At 41.2% G+C, this 17,491-nt stretch overlaps 3 protein-coding genes across 4 annotated transcripts in view; 2 read left to right on the top strand and 1 right to left on the bottom strand.

Moving 5' to 3' along the window:
• LOC133847168 (chaoptin) overlaps positions 1-17,214 on the top strand; it is a 169,786-nt gene extending 152,572 nt beyond the window's left edge. For both annotated transcript variants that reach the window (XM_062281994.1, XM_062281995.1), the window contains 3 exons: positions 8,681-11,615; positions 12,124-12,602; positions 13,441-17,214. In XM_062281994.1, coding sequence (XP_062137978.1) covers positions 8,681-11,615; positions 12,124-12,602; positions 13,441-14,700 — 4,674 coding nt within the window. In that variant the 3' untranslated portion in view covers positions 14,701-17,214. The remainder of the gene's footprint in view (positions 1-8,680; positions 11,616-12,123; positions 12,603-13,440) is intronic.
• LOC133848832 (integumentary mucin C.1) lies at positions 210-1,285 on the bottom strand. Its single transcript, XM_062284527.1, has 3 exons — positions 1,133-1,285; positions 584-1,048; positions 210-519 (listed from the first exon to the last, which is right to left on the bottom strand). Exons 1-3 carry the CDS (start codon positions 1,212-1,214, stop codon positions 290-292), a joined length of 777 nt encoding a protein of 258 aa, XP_062140511.1. The 5' UTR covers positions 1,215-1,285; the 3' UTR covers positions 210-289.
• On the top strand, positions 2,388-3,192 carry LOC133849070 (uncharacterized). Its single transcript, XM_062284921.1, has one exon. It carries the CDS (start codon positions 2,503-2,505, stop codon positions 3,040-3,042), a length of 540 nt encoding a protein of 179 aa, XP_062140905.1. The 5' UTR covers positions 2,388-2,502; the 3' UTR covers positions 3,043-3,192.
• Positions 17,215-17,491: the final 277 nt, after the last annotated feature.

The raw sequence follows: 17,491 nt of genomic DNA, 5'->3' as shown, positions 1-17,491 counted from the left end.
GTCGCAGGAGCAACAACTGGAGCAGAAGCAGACAGAATTGGAGCAGACAGAGCTGCAATTAAAGTGTGTAAATATTGCCGACCGACGAAAGCTTGCCAACAAAAAAAAAGAAACGCAGAAAATATACAGAATATTGTGTTGAATTTTCAGTTTATTATGAAAATTGATTTACGCAAAGCATATGCGAAATGCAATCTAAGGATCTACGATAATCTGTTACATTTTCAGTTTATTATGAAAATTGATTTACGCCAAAAAAAAACACAATAGGAAAAAGCAGTCTAAAAATCTAGGATCTGACTGTAGTTGTGCGATTATCCTTCGGTGGCTCTGAAGTCGTCGGCCGCTGAGTTGTCGTCGTTGTTGTTGTTGTTGTTGTTGTGGATGTTGTAGAGGTTGTTGTGGTGGACTCCGTTGTTGTTGCTGGCGTCACCACAATTTGGGGCAAGGCACGACAGCGGTGCGGTTTGTCGCCCAGCTGCATACGATCACAACGACCTTTATCCGTCTGTTCCCAGTCTGCAGAGAAGCAAAGATTACTTAGTGAAAGTAAGTTCATTCACTTTCGCACACTTGCACTTACTATGACGTGGCCGCGAGAAGCAATTGTTGTTCAGCAGCTGACAGCGATTGGCCACCACCTTGCAGACCTGCTGATTGCGCGATCGCACACAGATCTCCGCATCAGCTGAGGTGCGTGGACAGTTGACTGCAGCGCTCGGGCAATCCTCGTAGCACCAATACTCATGTTGAGCTCCAATCTCACGCACACGGCGACAATCCTTGGCGGGCGCATGTCTCCATGTCCTAGAGCCCAACGGCTCGCTACGATTCGTCTCGAGCAGCTCACAGATGTTGGCAAAGCGGCGACACATGCCATCCGAGGTGCGGCCACAGACGCGAGGACTCCGTGCCACACACACCGGAGGCAAGCGGCAGATGGGCCAATGCGGTGGCGAAATGGTGATCAATTCCGGTGGTGCTCTCGTAGTCGTCGTGGTGTGCGTGGCGACCACCGTGAAGAGGAGCATCAAGGCGAGCATATTGCCTGCAACAAGAGAGAAGAAAATGCACTTGAGTTGGAGTGCGGAGTGCGGAGTGCGGAGTGGAGTCAATAAGGAGTCTGCTTCACCTGTTAACGTGGTCAACTGCATGTTGTTCAAACACTTGTTGTTGCCCCCACAACAGGTTGCGTTGGTTTTATAGCTCATCATCCATTAAGCGGTAACAAAAGAGCTGCTTCAGCTGGAAAACAGCAGTTTCAATAGCACTTGCCACATTCTTGCTTGGCACGCGCCACTTTTGTTACGTCTTTTTGCCTGCGTCAAAGCGGGGCATTAACCTTGACTAAATTTCCCCCAACAAATGAAGCTGCTTAGGCGTCACTTGCATTTTTCGGGAAATTTCCAGAGTAATTTCCAGGGCAAAATGAAACATGATTTAAAGACCACTTCAAATGCATAGTTATTAGCCAATCGCAATATAATACTTTTCACTAACTGTAGAAAGAAAAAGTAAAGTTATGAAAGGTTATGACTTTCACACTTATTTAGAAGACTTAACTTCTAAGGAAAAGAATATTCAAGTATTAAATACATAAATAAATTGCATTTGCTTGAAAGTTAATATCATAAATACAGTTAAATTAAATTATTGAATGTTATGCTATAAAAGAGTATGAATCGAGATTCTAAGATAAACATTTGAATTTGTTATTTAATAAAAAAAACGACTTCTAAGCGTAAATTGCAAATTCTTAAAAATAAAAATAATTTAAAAATAAATATTTCAATAGGGATTTAAACAAACTTTATATAATATGTTAAAATGTGTTCTTTTGCTGTACTGCATAAAACTTATAAAATTCATAATCAAAATATGGGAAAATAATTGGCTAGAATGCTATAAAAAAATAGGAGTAATTAACAGAACCAATATTTGTGTTTGAAATACCATAGATCAACTATTAAACACAACAAAAGTTCAGTTAGTTATAAATTCACATCTTTTAGGAGATCTTATTTAATTTGTTACAAATATTATTTCAACAACTAGAAATCTATTTTAAAGTAGAAAGTAGTACAATAAAGAGAAAATTATATCTACCCATGAGAATTTTTGGGGGTCATTTGAAGGCAAGATTTTGCAGCAGTTGCAGTGCCCCAAATCCATTAGGAATAATCATGTAAACAACAACAATTACTCGGTTTTGATGTTTACGAACTAAACTCAAATTCGCACAGAATGAATGAATGAGTGAATACATGAATGCGTCGAATGAATGCGAGCATATTCAATTGTTGACCCATGCAAAACATATGCCACACAAAAACAATGTGGCACTCGTCACTCGTTGTGAGTATAAATACCCAATCGCAATTCTCAGTAATCATCATCAGCAGCAACTGCAAACAGCAACAGCAACAGCTAGAGCAACAGCAACAGCAACAGCTACAGCTACAGATCCACTCAAGTCAGTCCGAAAAAAGCGAAGAAGCAATCATGTTCAAGCTTACCACTTGTTGTTTACTACTCGTCGCCCTTGTGGCCATCGCCGAGGCGAGCAAGAAGCCAACGACACCACCTTGTGCAGGACGTTGCACTCGCAAGGATTTGGCTGGCCGAGGCACAGTCTGCATACGCAATGCCAGGACGAACATCTGCACCAAGCTGCGTGCCTGCGAGCTGCGCCAACGCAACTGCTCCTTGAGGGATCTCGGCCTGCCCCAGCTGCGCCAGACATCGCTCGCTCGCTGCGGCCGTGTCAAGGGCAACACTGGCAGTGCTCGCTGTGCGGCAGTTCGTCGTCGTCGCACCGTTCGCCCCACCAGAGGCTGTGCGATTGCCAACTGCAGACGCCAGAAGCCCAACAGCTGCTGGCGCACAAAGAGTGGTCGCAGCGAGTGGATCAGCGACTGCAGTGCTCGGGAGCGCAACTGCCGCAACAAGAGGCGTCCAGACCTTCAGTTGGCACGCACCGCTGACTGGGTGTGCCGTGGCCCCAAGAAGGACAAGGACATCATCGTCATCAACAAGGTTTAAGGGCAGCGACAAATGCGATCAACCGGCAATCTAGACGACCGAATGCAACTTTTAGTATATAAGAATCTTTTTTTTTCATAGTTTATAATTCTTCAGCAAAATTCTTCTATATTTCGTTTAAAGTCAATAAAAAATACATTTTATAACTAACTTGCTTGATATATCGACTATCGATAAAAATGACGTGCTTTGAAGGCACATTTTACAACACTAGAAATTCGAATACTAAAATTGAAAGAGACGTTTAAAAATAATATTCATATGCAGTGAAAATTAAAAATATTTTATTTTACACATTGAAACTGGGTTGATAAATAAAATAAAGGCTTTTTTTGTGGTTATGCAACTCCGAACAAGTGTTCGGTAAGTATCGATAAGTATCGATTAAACGCAGCCAACTTAACTAGGTGCATGATACAATAATACAAGGTAGTCCCGTCGGAAAAAGCTGTCCGTCTTTAAACATAACAATGAGTGCGAGTGAAAGAGTCTCAGCACAGCAGTGTGAGCGAGACGACAATGAAATGCGCATTAACCCTTAGACGATGATATTAATATTTACATATTTTGAAGCTAATATTAATGTCTTTTTGACATATTTCTAAAATGTATGTTGTTTATGAATAATATTAACAATATATATGAGAATTCTCTAATTCTCGAAATGTTTTAATTCTATCCGTATCTACGGCATACATTGCAAAATGTCATTTGGCACAAGGGTTAATTGCAGAAAAAAAATCGTCCGCAGACAACCTCTTGCGTCGAAAAACGAATGCGTACTGACGAAAGCTTTTTCCGACGGGACTACCTTGTATAATTGTATCATGACTAGGTGTTCGATTGTAGGTGAGATTCGTTTTTTCCATGATACAATAATACAAGGTAGTCTCGTCGGAAAAAGCACAACCTCCATAATCATACCAATGAGTGCGAGTGAAAGAGTCTCAGCACAGCAGTGTGAGCGAGACGACAATGAAATGCGCATTAACCCTTAGATGATGATATTAATATTTACGTATTTTGAAGCTAATATTAATGTCTCCTTGACATATTTTTAAAATGGAAATTGTTTATGAACAATATTAATAATATATATGAGAATTCTCTAATTCTCTAAATGTTTTTATTCTATCCGTGTCTACGGCATACATTGCAAAATGTCATTTGGCACAAGGGTTAATTGCAGAAAAAAAATCGTCCCCAGACAACCTCTTGCGTCGAAAAACGAATGCGTACTGACGAAAGCTTTTTCCGACGAGACTACCTTCTATAATTGTATCATGGTTTTTTCTCAACGATATTTTTCCATTTCATTTAGGCAAAAAGGAATCCACATAGACTTAATTTTAAAATCTTTGGCATTGCAGCAATGCTTATTATGTACTATGTTGTATATTGTTCTTAGGAGTCACGCTGGCTTCTTATCGCTTCAATAACAGGTGAATCACCTGATGATGCACTAATGGGCGTGTCATCTAAGGCTGACAACAAATTCCAAATATGCACAAATATTTCATATTGTTTGCCGACAATAAAAATAAATATCATTTTATCGCAGGCGATTTCTCTGTCCGTTGTTGTTGTTCTCGCCCCTCTTCTATCCCATCCGATATTTTCCATTTTGCAGCCTCGCATGACTTGGCCATAAATTTACACCAGGGCGCCAAGTAGAAAGCGGCAGCACTGTCGAGAACCCAAAACGGCGGTGCGACATCGCCAAATGTTCAATAAATTAAAATCGACTGCCATAAATTTCGATGTCAGTACATTAATTAAAAGGCCGTAATTCGCTGGCCCATGTCACACGGCACATCCCCAGACTCTGGACTCCAGGCTCCACGACTTCGGACTCTCATCCTCCACTATTTATAATGTCCAATCATCGTTCCACAGCCACCTGCTGCCTCCTCAGCCGCGGCCAGTGTGCAGCAGTTGTAATGCAATGGGAATTGAAAAGCCAAAACTCATTCATTCAATGGCAATTTCGTGTTCTGATATTACAGATAGTAATTTTGCCAACCTTGTCATTAATTTTAAGCTAAATACACTATAATTATTATTAATGTAAATTTAATAGTTGCGTTCGCTAATACCGTCAATATTCAAAGCTTGGAATCTACCGTTAGTAATGATGATTTTTCAAACTCTCTCTACTCCTTTCACATATTGAACGAGAGAAACATCCGAATTCCCTATCTCAAAATGTATTATTTGTATAAATGATTAAATGATTAAAGTGTTTTTCTTCTGCGCATAATATATATAAATAGATAAATTTGATTAAATATAGAATTGTAGACAAAAATTCAAAACTAACTTTTTTAACACGATTAATTGACTCCATTTTCATCACGCCTAGTTATCGATAGCCAGCACTGGTTTTTATATATAAATCTATATATAAATATTATGAATTTAATTTAATAATATAAATGGAAAACTGGATTTTTTAGCGCGATAAATTGATTCTATTCTTATTACGACTATCGATATCCAGCACAGATTCTTATCGATTGCTGCATTGACCGTCTCTAACATACACATGGTTGCACCTTGAAACGAAAGAGTCGGTATATCACGTGCCTTAAGGATGCCATATAGTAGAAGTTGTGGCGATTACTTCCAACTGTCAACAAATGTTAAAGAAAACAGTAGGCAGTGCATTTTACTTAGCAAAGCTCGCAGTCTATTCAGTTGGCATTCAACGTCGCACAGTCGCTCGTCAGTCACCAAAGTATTTGATTTTCGTAAAATTAAAAAACTAAAATAATTTTTTTTGAAAATGCCGCGAACTGTGTTGAATAAAGAAGAAAAGGTCAAGCCGGAAAAGAAAGACAAGGGCGAGCATCTCTCCGCCAAGTCGAGTGCTTCAAGGGCGCCCAAGAGGAAGAAGTCGAAACGCTACTTTTCATCCAGCTCTGGCGACAGCGAAAGCGATTCCAGCAGCAGCGATTCATCGAGCCGATCCTCTGGTTCCTCCGCCAGCAGCTCATCATTCTCGTCAAGTGATGTCGAGCGCAAGAAGAAGAAGAAGCGCCAACGTCAAAAGTCAAAAATCAAGTCCAAATCCTTGGCGAAGCAGAGTCGAAAAGCGTCCGCCTCGCGAACTCCAGCGTTGTCAATGCCGTTGCCAGTGCCAGCTCCATCAGCGGAATTGGCAGCATCGCCAAAGCAGCCAACATTTGAGATTTGGTCGCCAGTTGACGGCGAAAAGCAGCAGAAGCAGAGGAAGTCGAGCAGTCATCGTCACCATGGACACAAGTCGTCGAGTCGTCGCTCATCGGAGGAGAACAAGCATCCTAGCATTTCGCCAGTTGACGGCGAAAAGCAGCAGCAGCAGATGAAGTCGAGCAGTCATCGTCACCATGAACACAAGTCGTCGAGTCGTCGCTCATCGGAGGAGAACAAGCATCGCATCATTTCCCATGCGGTCTCCAGTGGCAAGTCGCTAACTGACGCAGATGGCAGCGATCAGCCAGCCAAGGAGCAGGAGAAGCACTCCAATCCAAAGGATCAAGAGCAGGCAGTGAAAGCAGTGAAGTTAGATGAGGTTAAGTTAAAGTCCGAGGTCTTTAAAGAGCGAGCTATGAACATGATGGAACGCAGTTCAGCAGCACAGGGCACTAAGAATCCGAGAGACAAAGATCGCGACAGAGAGCGCAAAGGAGATCGTGATCGAGACCGTGATCGTGATCGAGAGCGAGAGAGAAGCTCGGCATCGAGCCGTTCGATGTCACAACGTTCGCATCGTGCCAGATCTCGTTATAGACGCGCGTCCTTTTCGAATAATGGCAGGAATATTTATCACCCCAATGAGCAACACTTGCGCAAAGTGCGTCTGTACATCAAGGGACTGAGTCCGCAGGTAACCAAGGCGCATATCGTGGAAATCTTTGGCAGCTTTGGCCCCCTGACCAATGTCGATTTTCCCATCGAGAATTACGGACAGGGCGTCAATAGGAAGACCGGACGTGGCTATGCATTTTGCGAGTTCCAAAATCCTAGGGATTGTGCGCGTGCTCGCCGCCACATGAACGGCGGCAAGATCGATGGCAAGCACATTATTGTCGTCCCATTTCAAGCCCGAAAGTTGAATTTGTCCTTGCGCCGACGTAGGCCATCGCCGTACACAAATTATCGCTATTAGAACAGAAACAAATATGCGACTATGAATCAATTAACCATAAACCATATTAACCAAATGCTGAAGACTGAAATTTCTACAAAATAAAACCTAAGCAGAAACATAATGTCTTCAAATGAAACTAAGCTAATAAAACATTTCAAGTTTTAGAGTTATCATACAATTAAGCAATTGTCGAACCCACATTAAATATTGTGATGTATTTTCAATAAGTTCTCAACAATCTTTGGCAAGTTGTCATCCCTTTCTGTTCTTTGTTTTTTTTTGTTTTTTGTTGAGAGTTGTCAAAAAGGGCAACAACTGAATGACAGCATTATTTTTTATTGTAGCGTTCCGCTTTTATCCCGTTTTATTGAATTTTTGTGTGAATTCAGTTTATGAACTGCATGTGAAATATATGAAAAAATACATATGTAAACAACTGCAAATTCACGAAGCGAGTTGTGTTGCATTGCTGCTTTCATTTGACAGTGTTCTATTGTTCCTAGAGACAGCAAGAGAGAGAGAGTAGGGAAAGGGTCTGAAGCTTTCGTCACAATTTATTGTTCTGCAATTTGGTTGTCGTTGTAGTTGTAATTGTTGTGCTTGAACCATTTTAGTAGAATGCATGAAAAATGTACGAACTTTTCAATTAATTGCTATCAAAAAGAATTTAAATATTTTATAGCCAGGCAGCAGGTAATGCAGACCGAAACAGGTGTACAAATAAAGCAATAAATGCAGAACAACAAACAATGATTAGCTAAGAGATTCCCTGTATTCTGCCTGTACAAAATGTTTACATAGATTATTTAATTATTTCTTGTTATTAAATTTATTTATAATATTCTTAGCTCGGAATTAAATTTCCTTATTTTTAGACACTTAATTTTATTAGCTATTTCAACGCGTTTTTTTTTTGTGTTGTTTATTTTAACTTTTGTTAGCAATTGGCTAGGGGTAGGAGTATCAGGGGACTCCGAAATATTTTGTTTAATCTGGTCATTCAACAATAACAATTGTGTTTTATGTGTGGGAAGACCAGAAAGAAAGCAAGAGCTTTGATAGACAATGTATAGCTGGTTGAAGTGCTGTTGCTCTGCCCCCCCAAAACAAAGTCAACAACTTGGGAAAATAATGAAAAATTTGTTTGTGTGCCTGAAAAGGACAACATACATATGTACATGTATGTATGTATGTATGTATTTTAGGCAATATGAACATACATATGTACATCTTTAGAAGTGTAACGTCTGCATCCACTAATTGATAGTCACAGGGTGTAGGTGCGGAAGGAGAGCTCTGTTTAAATGCAATATTGAATGACGCAACCGCAGAGTGATGCGTATATTTATTTTTTCGAGTACACAATTGTTGACGCTGGCATTAATTACAATGAACGCGCAAATAAAGTAAAAAAACTGATGTTTTAAGGCAATTTCAACGCAGAGGAAGTTTCATAGCAGTCAGCAATTGTCACATAATAATACGTGTTCTTCCACTTTCTTGCAGCTGCCGTCACGTGCCCTGAGCTCCTTGCAAAAGCTGACAGCTCTGGACTTTGACTACAACGAGATCGTGCGCATCGACGACTACAGTTTCTATGGCCTGCGCGTGTCCAAGCTGAACATCAAAGGCAATCGCCTGCAGAGCATACCAGAGAATGGTTTCACCGGTCTCGAGGACTGCATGCAAGAGATCGATGTCTCCGAGAACGGACTGCGCACCTTTCCCATGCTCGCACTGCGCAAACTCGGACATTTGCGTATACTCCGATTGTCGAACAACAAGATCTCAACCTTCTATGGCGACATACAGCTGGCCACGAACAATGCTTCGGCTGCGGTGGCCACAGCAGCGGCATTGCAGTTGCCTTCCCTCATTTTACTCGATTTGAGTTCGAATCAATTCAGCGAGATTGTCCACGATTGCTTTCGCGCCTTTCCCCAACTGCAGACGCTCTCATTCTATGCGAATCAAATTGAACTGGTGCAGCCGGAGGCATTCAAGAGTCTCAAGGAGCTGATGTCATTGGATATGTCACACAATCGCATCATTGCACTCGATCCCAAGGTCTTCGATAAGAACAAGCGACTGCAGACTGTCGACTTGAGTCACAATCACATTCACGCCATCAGCGGCGTTTTCTCTAATCTGCCGCAGTTGCGTGAGGTGTTTCTCTCCGAGAACAATATACTCGAGTTGCCGGCGGATGCGTTCACCAACTCGACGCTGGTCGATGTCATCTATTTGGAGTCGAATGGCATTGCACACATCGATCCGAATGTGTTTAGCACGTTGGCTAACCTGGATCATTTGTATTTGCGCTCGAATTTCATTCCCTTGGTGCCCGTCACGCTCTTCGACAAGTGTATCAAGCTCTCGTCGCTGTCGCTGGACAATAATGAGATACAGGATCTGGAGATTGGCATGTTTCGCAAGCTGGAGCAGTTGCGTGAGGTGCGACTGCATAACAATCGCATACGCCGGGTGCGCAAGGGCGTCTTTGAGCCGTTGCCCTCGTTGCAGGAGCTGCACATCCAGAAGAACAACATCGAGGACATTGAACCAGGAGCATTTCACACGTTGCGTAACATGCAACACATCAATCTGCAGGACAATCAATTGACCGTGCTGGAGGACATCTTCCCAGAGCAGAACTCATCGCTGCTGTCGATTCAACTGGAATCGAACTATCTGAACAAGATACATCAGCGCACGTTTCGCCAGCAGCAACGCATACAGATCATGTGGCTGCGCGACAATAAGCTGCTGAAGATCGATCGATCGCTGTTCGTGGACACCCCACAGCTGGGCAGGCTGTACCTGAGCAACAATCTCATACGTGAGATCGAGAAGGACACGTTTGGCAGTCTGGGGGCGTTGAAGTTTCTCGACCTGAGCGGAAATCAATTGCGGCAACTGCGTCGCGATTACTTTGCGGCCCTGCAGAACCTTGAGGAGCTGAGTCTGGCACACAATCACATTGAGGCCATTGAGGGTTATGCGTTCAGTCGCCTAAAGCAACTTAAATCACTGGACTTGTCCCACAATCCGCTTGTGCAATTAACGCGTGACATCTTTCTGGAGGAACTTCCGCTGATCACGCTCAATTTGCGCAACACTTCGCTGCGTAAGCTTGAACTACACACGTTTAAGTCGCTGCAGAACCTGAACGAATTGAATCTAGAGCGCAATCAACTGAATCCGGCGGACATACAGAAACTGGATGTACAGAGTTTGCGGCGTTTGCATTTATCGCACAACAACTTCAGTCATGTGGGCATGGGCGGCACCATGGGTGGCATCATGTCGGGCATGTTCGATAAGCTGCGCTCGCTGCAACAGTTGTCTATGGCCAACTGCAGTCTGACGAGCATTCCGGACCAACTCTTTGCCAAGAACACAAACCTCGTGCGCATCGATTTGTGTGACAATCAATTGACCGAAATGAATCGCAACATTTTCAGCGGCTTAAATGTGTTCAAGGAGTTGCGTTTGTGTCGCAATAATCTCGTCGAATTCCCGCACATTGCTCTGTACAATTTGAGTACATTGGAGACCTTGGATTTGGCGCGTAATCAACTGATCTCCATTGACTTCTTCAAGCTGAGTGGCACACTTAATTTGCGTCAACTCATTTTGCGTGACAACAAGATCAACTCGTTAAGTGGCTTCAATGCGGTGAACCTCACGCAACTCGATAATGTGGATCTCAGTGGGAATCTGTTGTTGTCGCTGCCCGCCAACTTTTTGCGGCACTCGATCAATTTGCAACGCGTCGACTTGTCCAGCAATCGCTTTCTGCAAATTCCCAGTTCTGCTTTGTCCGATGTCTCCATACCGCGTTTGTCGTGGCTCAACTTGACCGGGAATCCCATCAACAAGATCTATACGGTCAAGGAGGAGCGTTATCTGTATCTGAAGGAGTTGTACATCTGCCAGACGAATCTCTCCATACTCACCTCGAAGGATTTCGAGGCATTCCAGGCACTGCAACATCTGCACTTGATCAACAATCGCATCACACGCATTTCGCCCGGTGCCTTCAAGTCGTTGACCAATCTGTTGACTCTAGACATAAGTGTCAACGAGTTGGAAATGCTGCCCAAAGAGCGTTTGCAGGGATTGCGTTTGCTGCGATTACTCAATATCTCACACAATACACTCAAGGATCTCGATGAGTTTAGCGGCGATTTGGCGCAGTTGCAAACGCTTGACTTGAGCTTCAATCAGCTGGATCGCATCTCCAAGAAATCGTTCCGCAATCTTCATGGCTTGGTGGAGCTGCTGCTAATGGGCAATCGGATGACGGCGTTGTCCCACGATGGTTTCCGCTATCTGCGCAAATTGCATCTGCTGGATCTTCGCAAGAATTACTTCGAGCTGGTGCCGTTGGATCCGCTGAAGCCGCTGGAAACCAATTTACGTACGCTCAAGCTAGAAGGTGAGTTGTCATAGTATCTTATCTTATTTATTTACTAATTTTACTCTATTGTATTTAATTGGTTTTATTTGAGAAACTACTTTTAATTAATATGAATTATACCTTTTCTTGAGCATCTTTTAAGAATTCATATATTTTATTTGAGTTCGGTTTATTTTATTTTGCTTTTTTCCAATTGTTATATTATTTAAATTACATTGTTTGCCAAGTTTCAGTGATTATTGTTAGCAATTGTTAGTCTTTGTTTTTAATTTGTATAACATATATTTTGCATTTATTTACTTCACCATTTTCATAGAATCTATTTTATTTTAGCTAATTTTAGTTTATATTTTTATTTATTTTATTAGTAATTTGTATCCAGCATCTGTTTATTATTTATTTTTGTTTGTTTTTATTGAATTTTTTATTTCATTTTTTTCTGTTCGGTTGCTTGATGAATTTGCTGACATTTTGTCATTTTATGTTAATGGTATTTCATTTATTTAATTATTTTTGTGCATTGCAGAGAATCCACTGCATTGCAGCTGCGATGCGCAAAAGCTGTGGGAATGGCTGCGGGATCATCGCAAATGGTCGCTATCGCCAACGGGCGGCGATAACATTAATTATCTGAGGTGCGAACACCCAACGGAGCTGCGTGGCAAGGTGTTTGGCCGCATGGAGCCGCAGCAATTTTGCGATGCCCCATTAATACCCAAAATGGCCATACAGGACATTCAGCCCTATTCGGTGGTCGTCTCCTGGCAGAGTCGCGAACATTTGGGTCTCACTGGATTCGAAATTGTTTACCATGCCACCGGCGATGGACTCGGCTCTGGGCCAACCGAGCGCGACCAGGCCAAAGGTCATCATCATGATATTCATCGCGATTGGGAACGCGACCAGGATGTCGATAGAGACTACGAGCGACTGCATCAGAGCAGCGACCGGGATAGGGAGCGAGGAGAACGTGAACGTCTGGCCCAATTTGCTGCCACGGATGAGGTGAGTTTCAGCCCCGCCCAAATTTGAAAGTAATTTGATGGTAAATACTCCAATGCCGAGTCTCAGTCGCAGCCTCAGTCTCAGTCGCAGTCGCAAGTTGCCTGTCGTGTTGGGGCCGTAATTTTCCTTTAATAAACGCTTAATCAACGCTTAGGGGGAAGGAAAGGAAGGGAGGGGGACGGAAAGGTTCATTCGTTCGATCGGCGATAAACTGGCGCAACTTTGTGCATACAAAATTTAATTTAAGCTTCACGTTGCCCCGGGTTCTCATTGACTAGAAGATGCCAGGCACAGTGGGCAAAGTTGCCGTTTAAAAGCCCAATAAACTCGATGAAGTATTTACAATTCAATTACTACTACAAATAAGCAAACATAAATAAAACATTTTTTTTTTAATTAATAACAACTCATTTATAAATTTACAAGTTTGCTTCCTTTAGAAGCGAAAGTCTTTTTGATATGCTATCGATGTTGTTAATTAACAGCATTTATGTCTTCAGCTACTGGCGTCAATGACAAGTTAACATCAGACTCAATAAGTCAGCTTTAGTTAGACTTTAGCCATTGTGCTGTCCAGTTAGTGAAAAGGACACAAGGCCGCAGGCCATGCAAGAGACAATTTTAATAAAACGACACGAAGATGATGATGATGATGATGATGATGACGGTGACGGTGATGGGGAACGTGAAAATTGGGGATTGAGGTTTATGAATTGGGTATAAGGTTGTCCGTTGCCCGTGCCCGTTGCCCGTTGAGGTAGCTTGACGTGAACGTTGAGCGAGAGAAGCGAAAAACGACAATAACAATCTTGCACAACTTGGTTAATTTATTCCACAGATACACGGCAAGCGTCTAAACGGCACGGCCAGCTCGACAAAGCTAACGAAATTGAGCCCGAACACGCGCTATCACATCTGCGTCATCGGCACCGGTAATTGGCTCTCGGAGCCTTTGGCCAATGCGCTGCAAAGGTTGCACTACAACGACTCAAGGGACGACTTGCTGCTGTCTGGTTCAGTCTCAGCTTCAGCTTCTAGCTCCAATGATGTCTCATTGGCAGCTGCCTCACAACCGCTGCCGGAAGCCTACTCACCGTATCTCCATCTCAACGAAGCGGACAACGACAGCGGACAGCAGCATCTACAGCAGCATCAACAGCAGCAAGCACTCATCGAGAACAGCATTGTGACGGACAATGTACTGCACGAGGTGCTCAAAAATTCACATTTCTCAGCCTGCACCGATGTGCAGACACTCGACTCGACGCCCAGTTTGATTACGGATGAGAACGGACTGTCGAGCAATGGATTCATACACTCGATATTGACACGTCGCTTGGGTCTGATTGTTGGCTGCTGTTTGGGCATTATTGTGTTCATTGTGATGATCTCGGTGCTCAGCTACGTGAAGCTGAAGAAGCAGCGCATCGAGAACGCCAAGCGGCAGGCTGCAATGCCGCCCGAATACATTTCCTATCGTCACTTCAGCATACCCAACGAGGAGCTCACACGCACCGCAGCGAACGTTGGCAATGCGGCAGCAGCAGCCGCTGCTGCGGCACAAGCAGCTCAGGCTGCAGCAGCAGCAGCCGCAGCAGCATCTTCAGCGGCAGCTGCAACATCAACGACAGCGGCAACAACCATGTCGAGTGTGCCGAGTGGCATCAGTGGGCACATCAGCGGGACCAGCTTGAGCACCGGCACAACAACAACCACAGCGGCCACAACACCCATTGGCGGAGTGCCGCTGCCGATGGTGAAGAGCGGCAGTCGCAGTCCCATTGCGGGCATTGCGGGATTGGTTGTTGCCGACAACATTGTTGCCGATGGAGCGGGCAATGTTGTTGCCGTCTCCACAGCATCGCCGGCCAACAGTAGCAATGGTGGACATGCTCACAGTCACACACACACACACAATCACAGTCACACACACGCACACAATCACAATCACAATCATCATAGCCACAATCATCAGCAGGCAGCGGCGGCGGCGGCTGCAGCGGCGCATCGACAGCAGAACAACAACAACGGCGGAGTTGTCGGCGGTTATATGGCAGCTGGTGTTGTGCTCAATACGAATCACTTGAGTGTCTGTTAGTAGTCTCTCGCATTCAAAAAGTTATTCAATTTATTCGATTGCTTTCAAATCAAATGAAATATGAGAATGCGTTTATCATACACAGTCGTAACGTGTTTGACCTCCCCCCACCATTCCCCCTCACAAAAAAGAAAAAAAAAGAAAAACGTGTCCAAAAAACTGATCTGTAAACTCTCGTACATATATTTCATCTTTCAAATGGCATTCAATTCATTCATTTAGCATAACTTTTTCAATCAGAGAGAGATAGAGAAAATGCAAAAGCATTTTTATGTTTTCCAATGTGGCCCAAAAATGCATTTAATTTATGAGTAAAAATCCCAACTAACAAACCAAAAACTAAAACCACAAAAAAAAAAAGGAAAAACATAAACTAGGTTAGTGATAATCATCATGTTGCGTTCAACGTTCGTTTAGTTATGAAACAATTTAAAAACCGAAAAACCTTTTTTTTTTATTCAATGTAAATAAAAGTTGAATCGAATTGAAAACTCAGCGCGAGAAAGGAAACAAAACCAAAAAGAGAGAAGAGAGGAAGAAATCGACAAATGAATTAATAAATATAAATCCGTTTTTAGATTAATGATAAATAACTTACATTAATAAATACATATATGGAAAATACACAATATAAATACCGATTACTATGCGAAATGTCGGATATGACAGATAAATCAAACCAGATGCCAGTTATTACAGCTAAATTTGAATATGTAGGATATAAAAACACACACATGGACACACACTAACACATATGACATATAAACACACACTTGTAATCAAGGTAATGACTTTTTTTTTGCCACAAAAACAAAATGAGATACTATACTTAGAGTTAATCGAAATTTTTTTCTAGAAGTGAAGCGCGGTAAGTGAAAAATACTAAGTAAATAGCAAAGATGCGAAGAAGAAGAAGAGTAAACAAATAAAAATAGTAGCATAAAAGATTGAAAGAGAAACATATTAACTAACTAATTAACAAATAATAATAATAATAAATACAATTAAATTAAATTAAATTAAATTAATTAAGCGTGCAACATGCAGTAAATGTTAGCAAAACTCAAAGAGTTTCATTTGTAAAATGCATAATGTTTTCTTAATGGTTTTTTTGTCTTCGTATTTAACTTTAATCTCGACTCGTTTCATTTGGGTTTTATAAATAAATACTGATTATTAAATACATAATTTCTAGCTTTAGTCACAAAGAATTAGCTATAAAAAAGAGAGAAATAAATGCAACTACAATTGAACGGCATCTTATCGAAATAAGAAATAAACATATTTACTTATATATATGGCAAATAAAGAAACAAAAAGGAAAATAATAAAATGTCATGTAGTTCGAGAATGAGTATAACAATTACTTTATAGTCAGCTGGGAATGCGATAACTAAGTGAAACGAGCTGCTAACGTACTATACACAACATACAAACAGTCAAAACCAATTTAAGGCACACTGCAACAATTTAAATAATGACAAAATCAACAACAACAACAACAACATGCAAATGAAAAAACAAAAAAACAACACAAATGCAAATATTGCTCAAGAATTTTGTTAGAAAACTACTCGTAAGCTAAAAAAAAAAAGCAAGAGAGAGACACAAACAACAAATCAAATCATAAGAAATGTTGCTGCCCCCAAAAAATGTTATGCATACACTCAACTTCCTCCACTTCCAGTTCCACTTCCAGTTTCAGTTCCACTTCCGCTTTCCCCACTCGAATATAGACCGAGTTGTGTTTCTTTTATTTATTCACACAGCTTGGACATTTGTTTAAATCAAATCAAACAAAAAGCGATAACAATGCAGTAAACTAAAAATCTTCGGCATACCGAATCTGCAATTCCCTTGCAGACGATGTGCGAATCTATTGTATAAATGCAAATGCAATTATTATTTTTTTTTTGTCTGTAGCTAGTGCAAATATTATTTCAAGTAGAACAAATTTTGATATACACTAATAGAACTATTCTTCAATATTCTTCAAGATATGTATATTAGCTTAGCATACATCTGAAATTTATTTTAATAATTATAATATCGTCTGCAGGGGCATCAATAATAAATTGATCAAGCAAAGGCACAACTATATAGACACAGCAAGTTAAAAATAATAACTGCGATGAAGGGGCAAACGTTTCAACATAGAGAAATACACACACGAAACACACAAATGGAAAGAGCAAACCAAAAAACGAAAAAGAAAAAATAATAGCTGCACATGTTGCAGATGCAAATGCAAATCAAAATCAAAAATCGAACTTAAAATACAAAAAGCAAATAAACAGAGCATTAATTATTTTGCCAAAGCAAACAAAAAAAAAAACAGGAATAAAACAACCAAAAATGAAATAATAAATATAAGAAGAATATGCCGAATTAGGAAAGCTTTCAATGCTCTATACAGTGTCTATTGTGGAAGGACTCTGTCTCCCCCTTCTGCTAAACTAGTTTTAGTCTCAAGGCAAATGCAAAATATTTAAGAAGCAGCGAGAGCGAAGAAAATAAACACACTTAAACAAATACAATAAAAGGAAAATTATTACTAATAAATATTGTATGGAAAGCAAACAAAAACTAAATATAAATAAATGACAAACTACAAAAATAAATGTTGTTTAATTTCGACTTTGACTGATCGATGATCTGCAGTTTGCTATAAGACAAACTGAGTATTTTCCTTAGCTGTGTTATTTTAAATTGATTCTTTTTATTTAGAAAATTTTAATTAAATGGAAATTTCCGCTGTCTTGAGCACGTATTCTCATCAACGGCATTAAAT

This window comes from Drosophila sulfurigaster, chromosome X (genome assembly GCF_023558435.1).
Source record: "Drosophila sulfurigaster albostrigata strain 15112-1811.04 chromosome X, ASM2355843v2, whole genome shotgun sequence".
Classification (NCBI taxonomy): domain Eukaryota; kingdom Metazoa; phylum Arthropoda; class Insecta; order Diptera; family Drosophilidae; genus Drosophila; species Drosophila sulfurigaster.
This window is presented reverse-complemented; position numbering and strand designations above follow the sequence as displayed.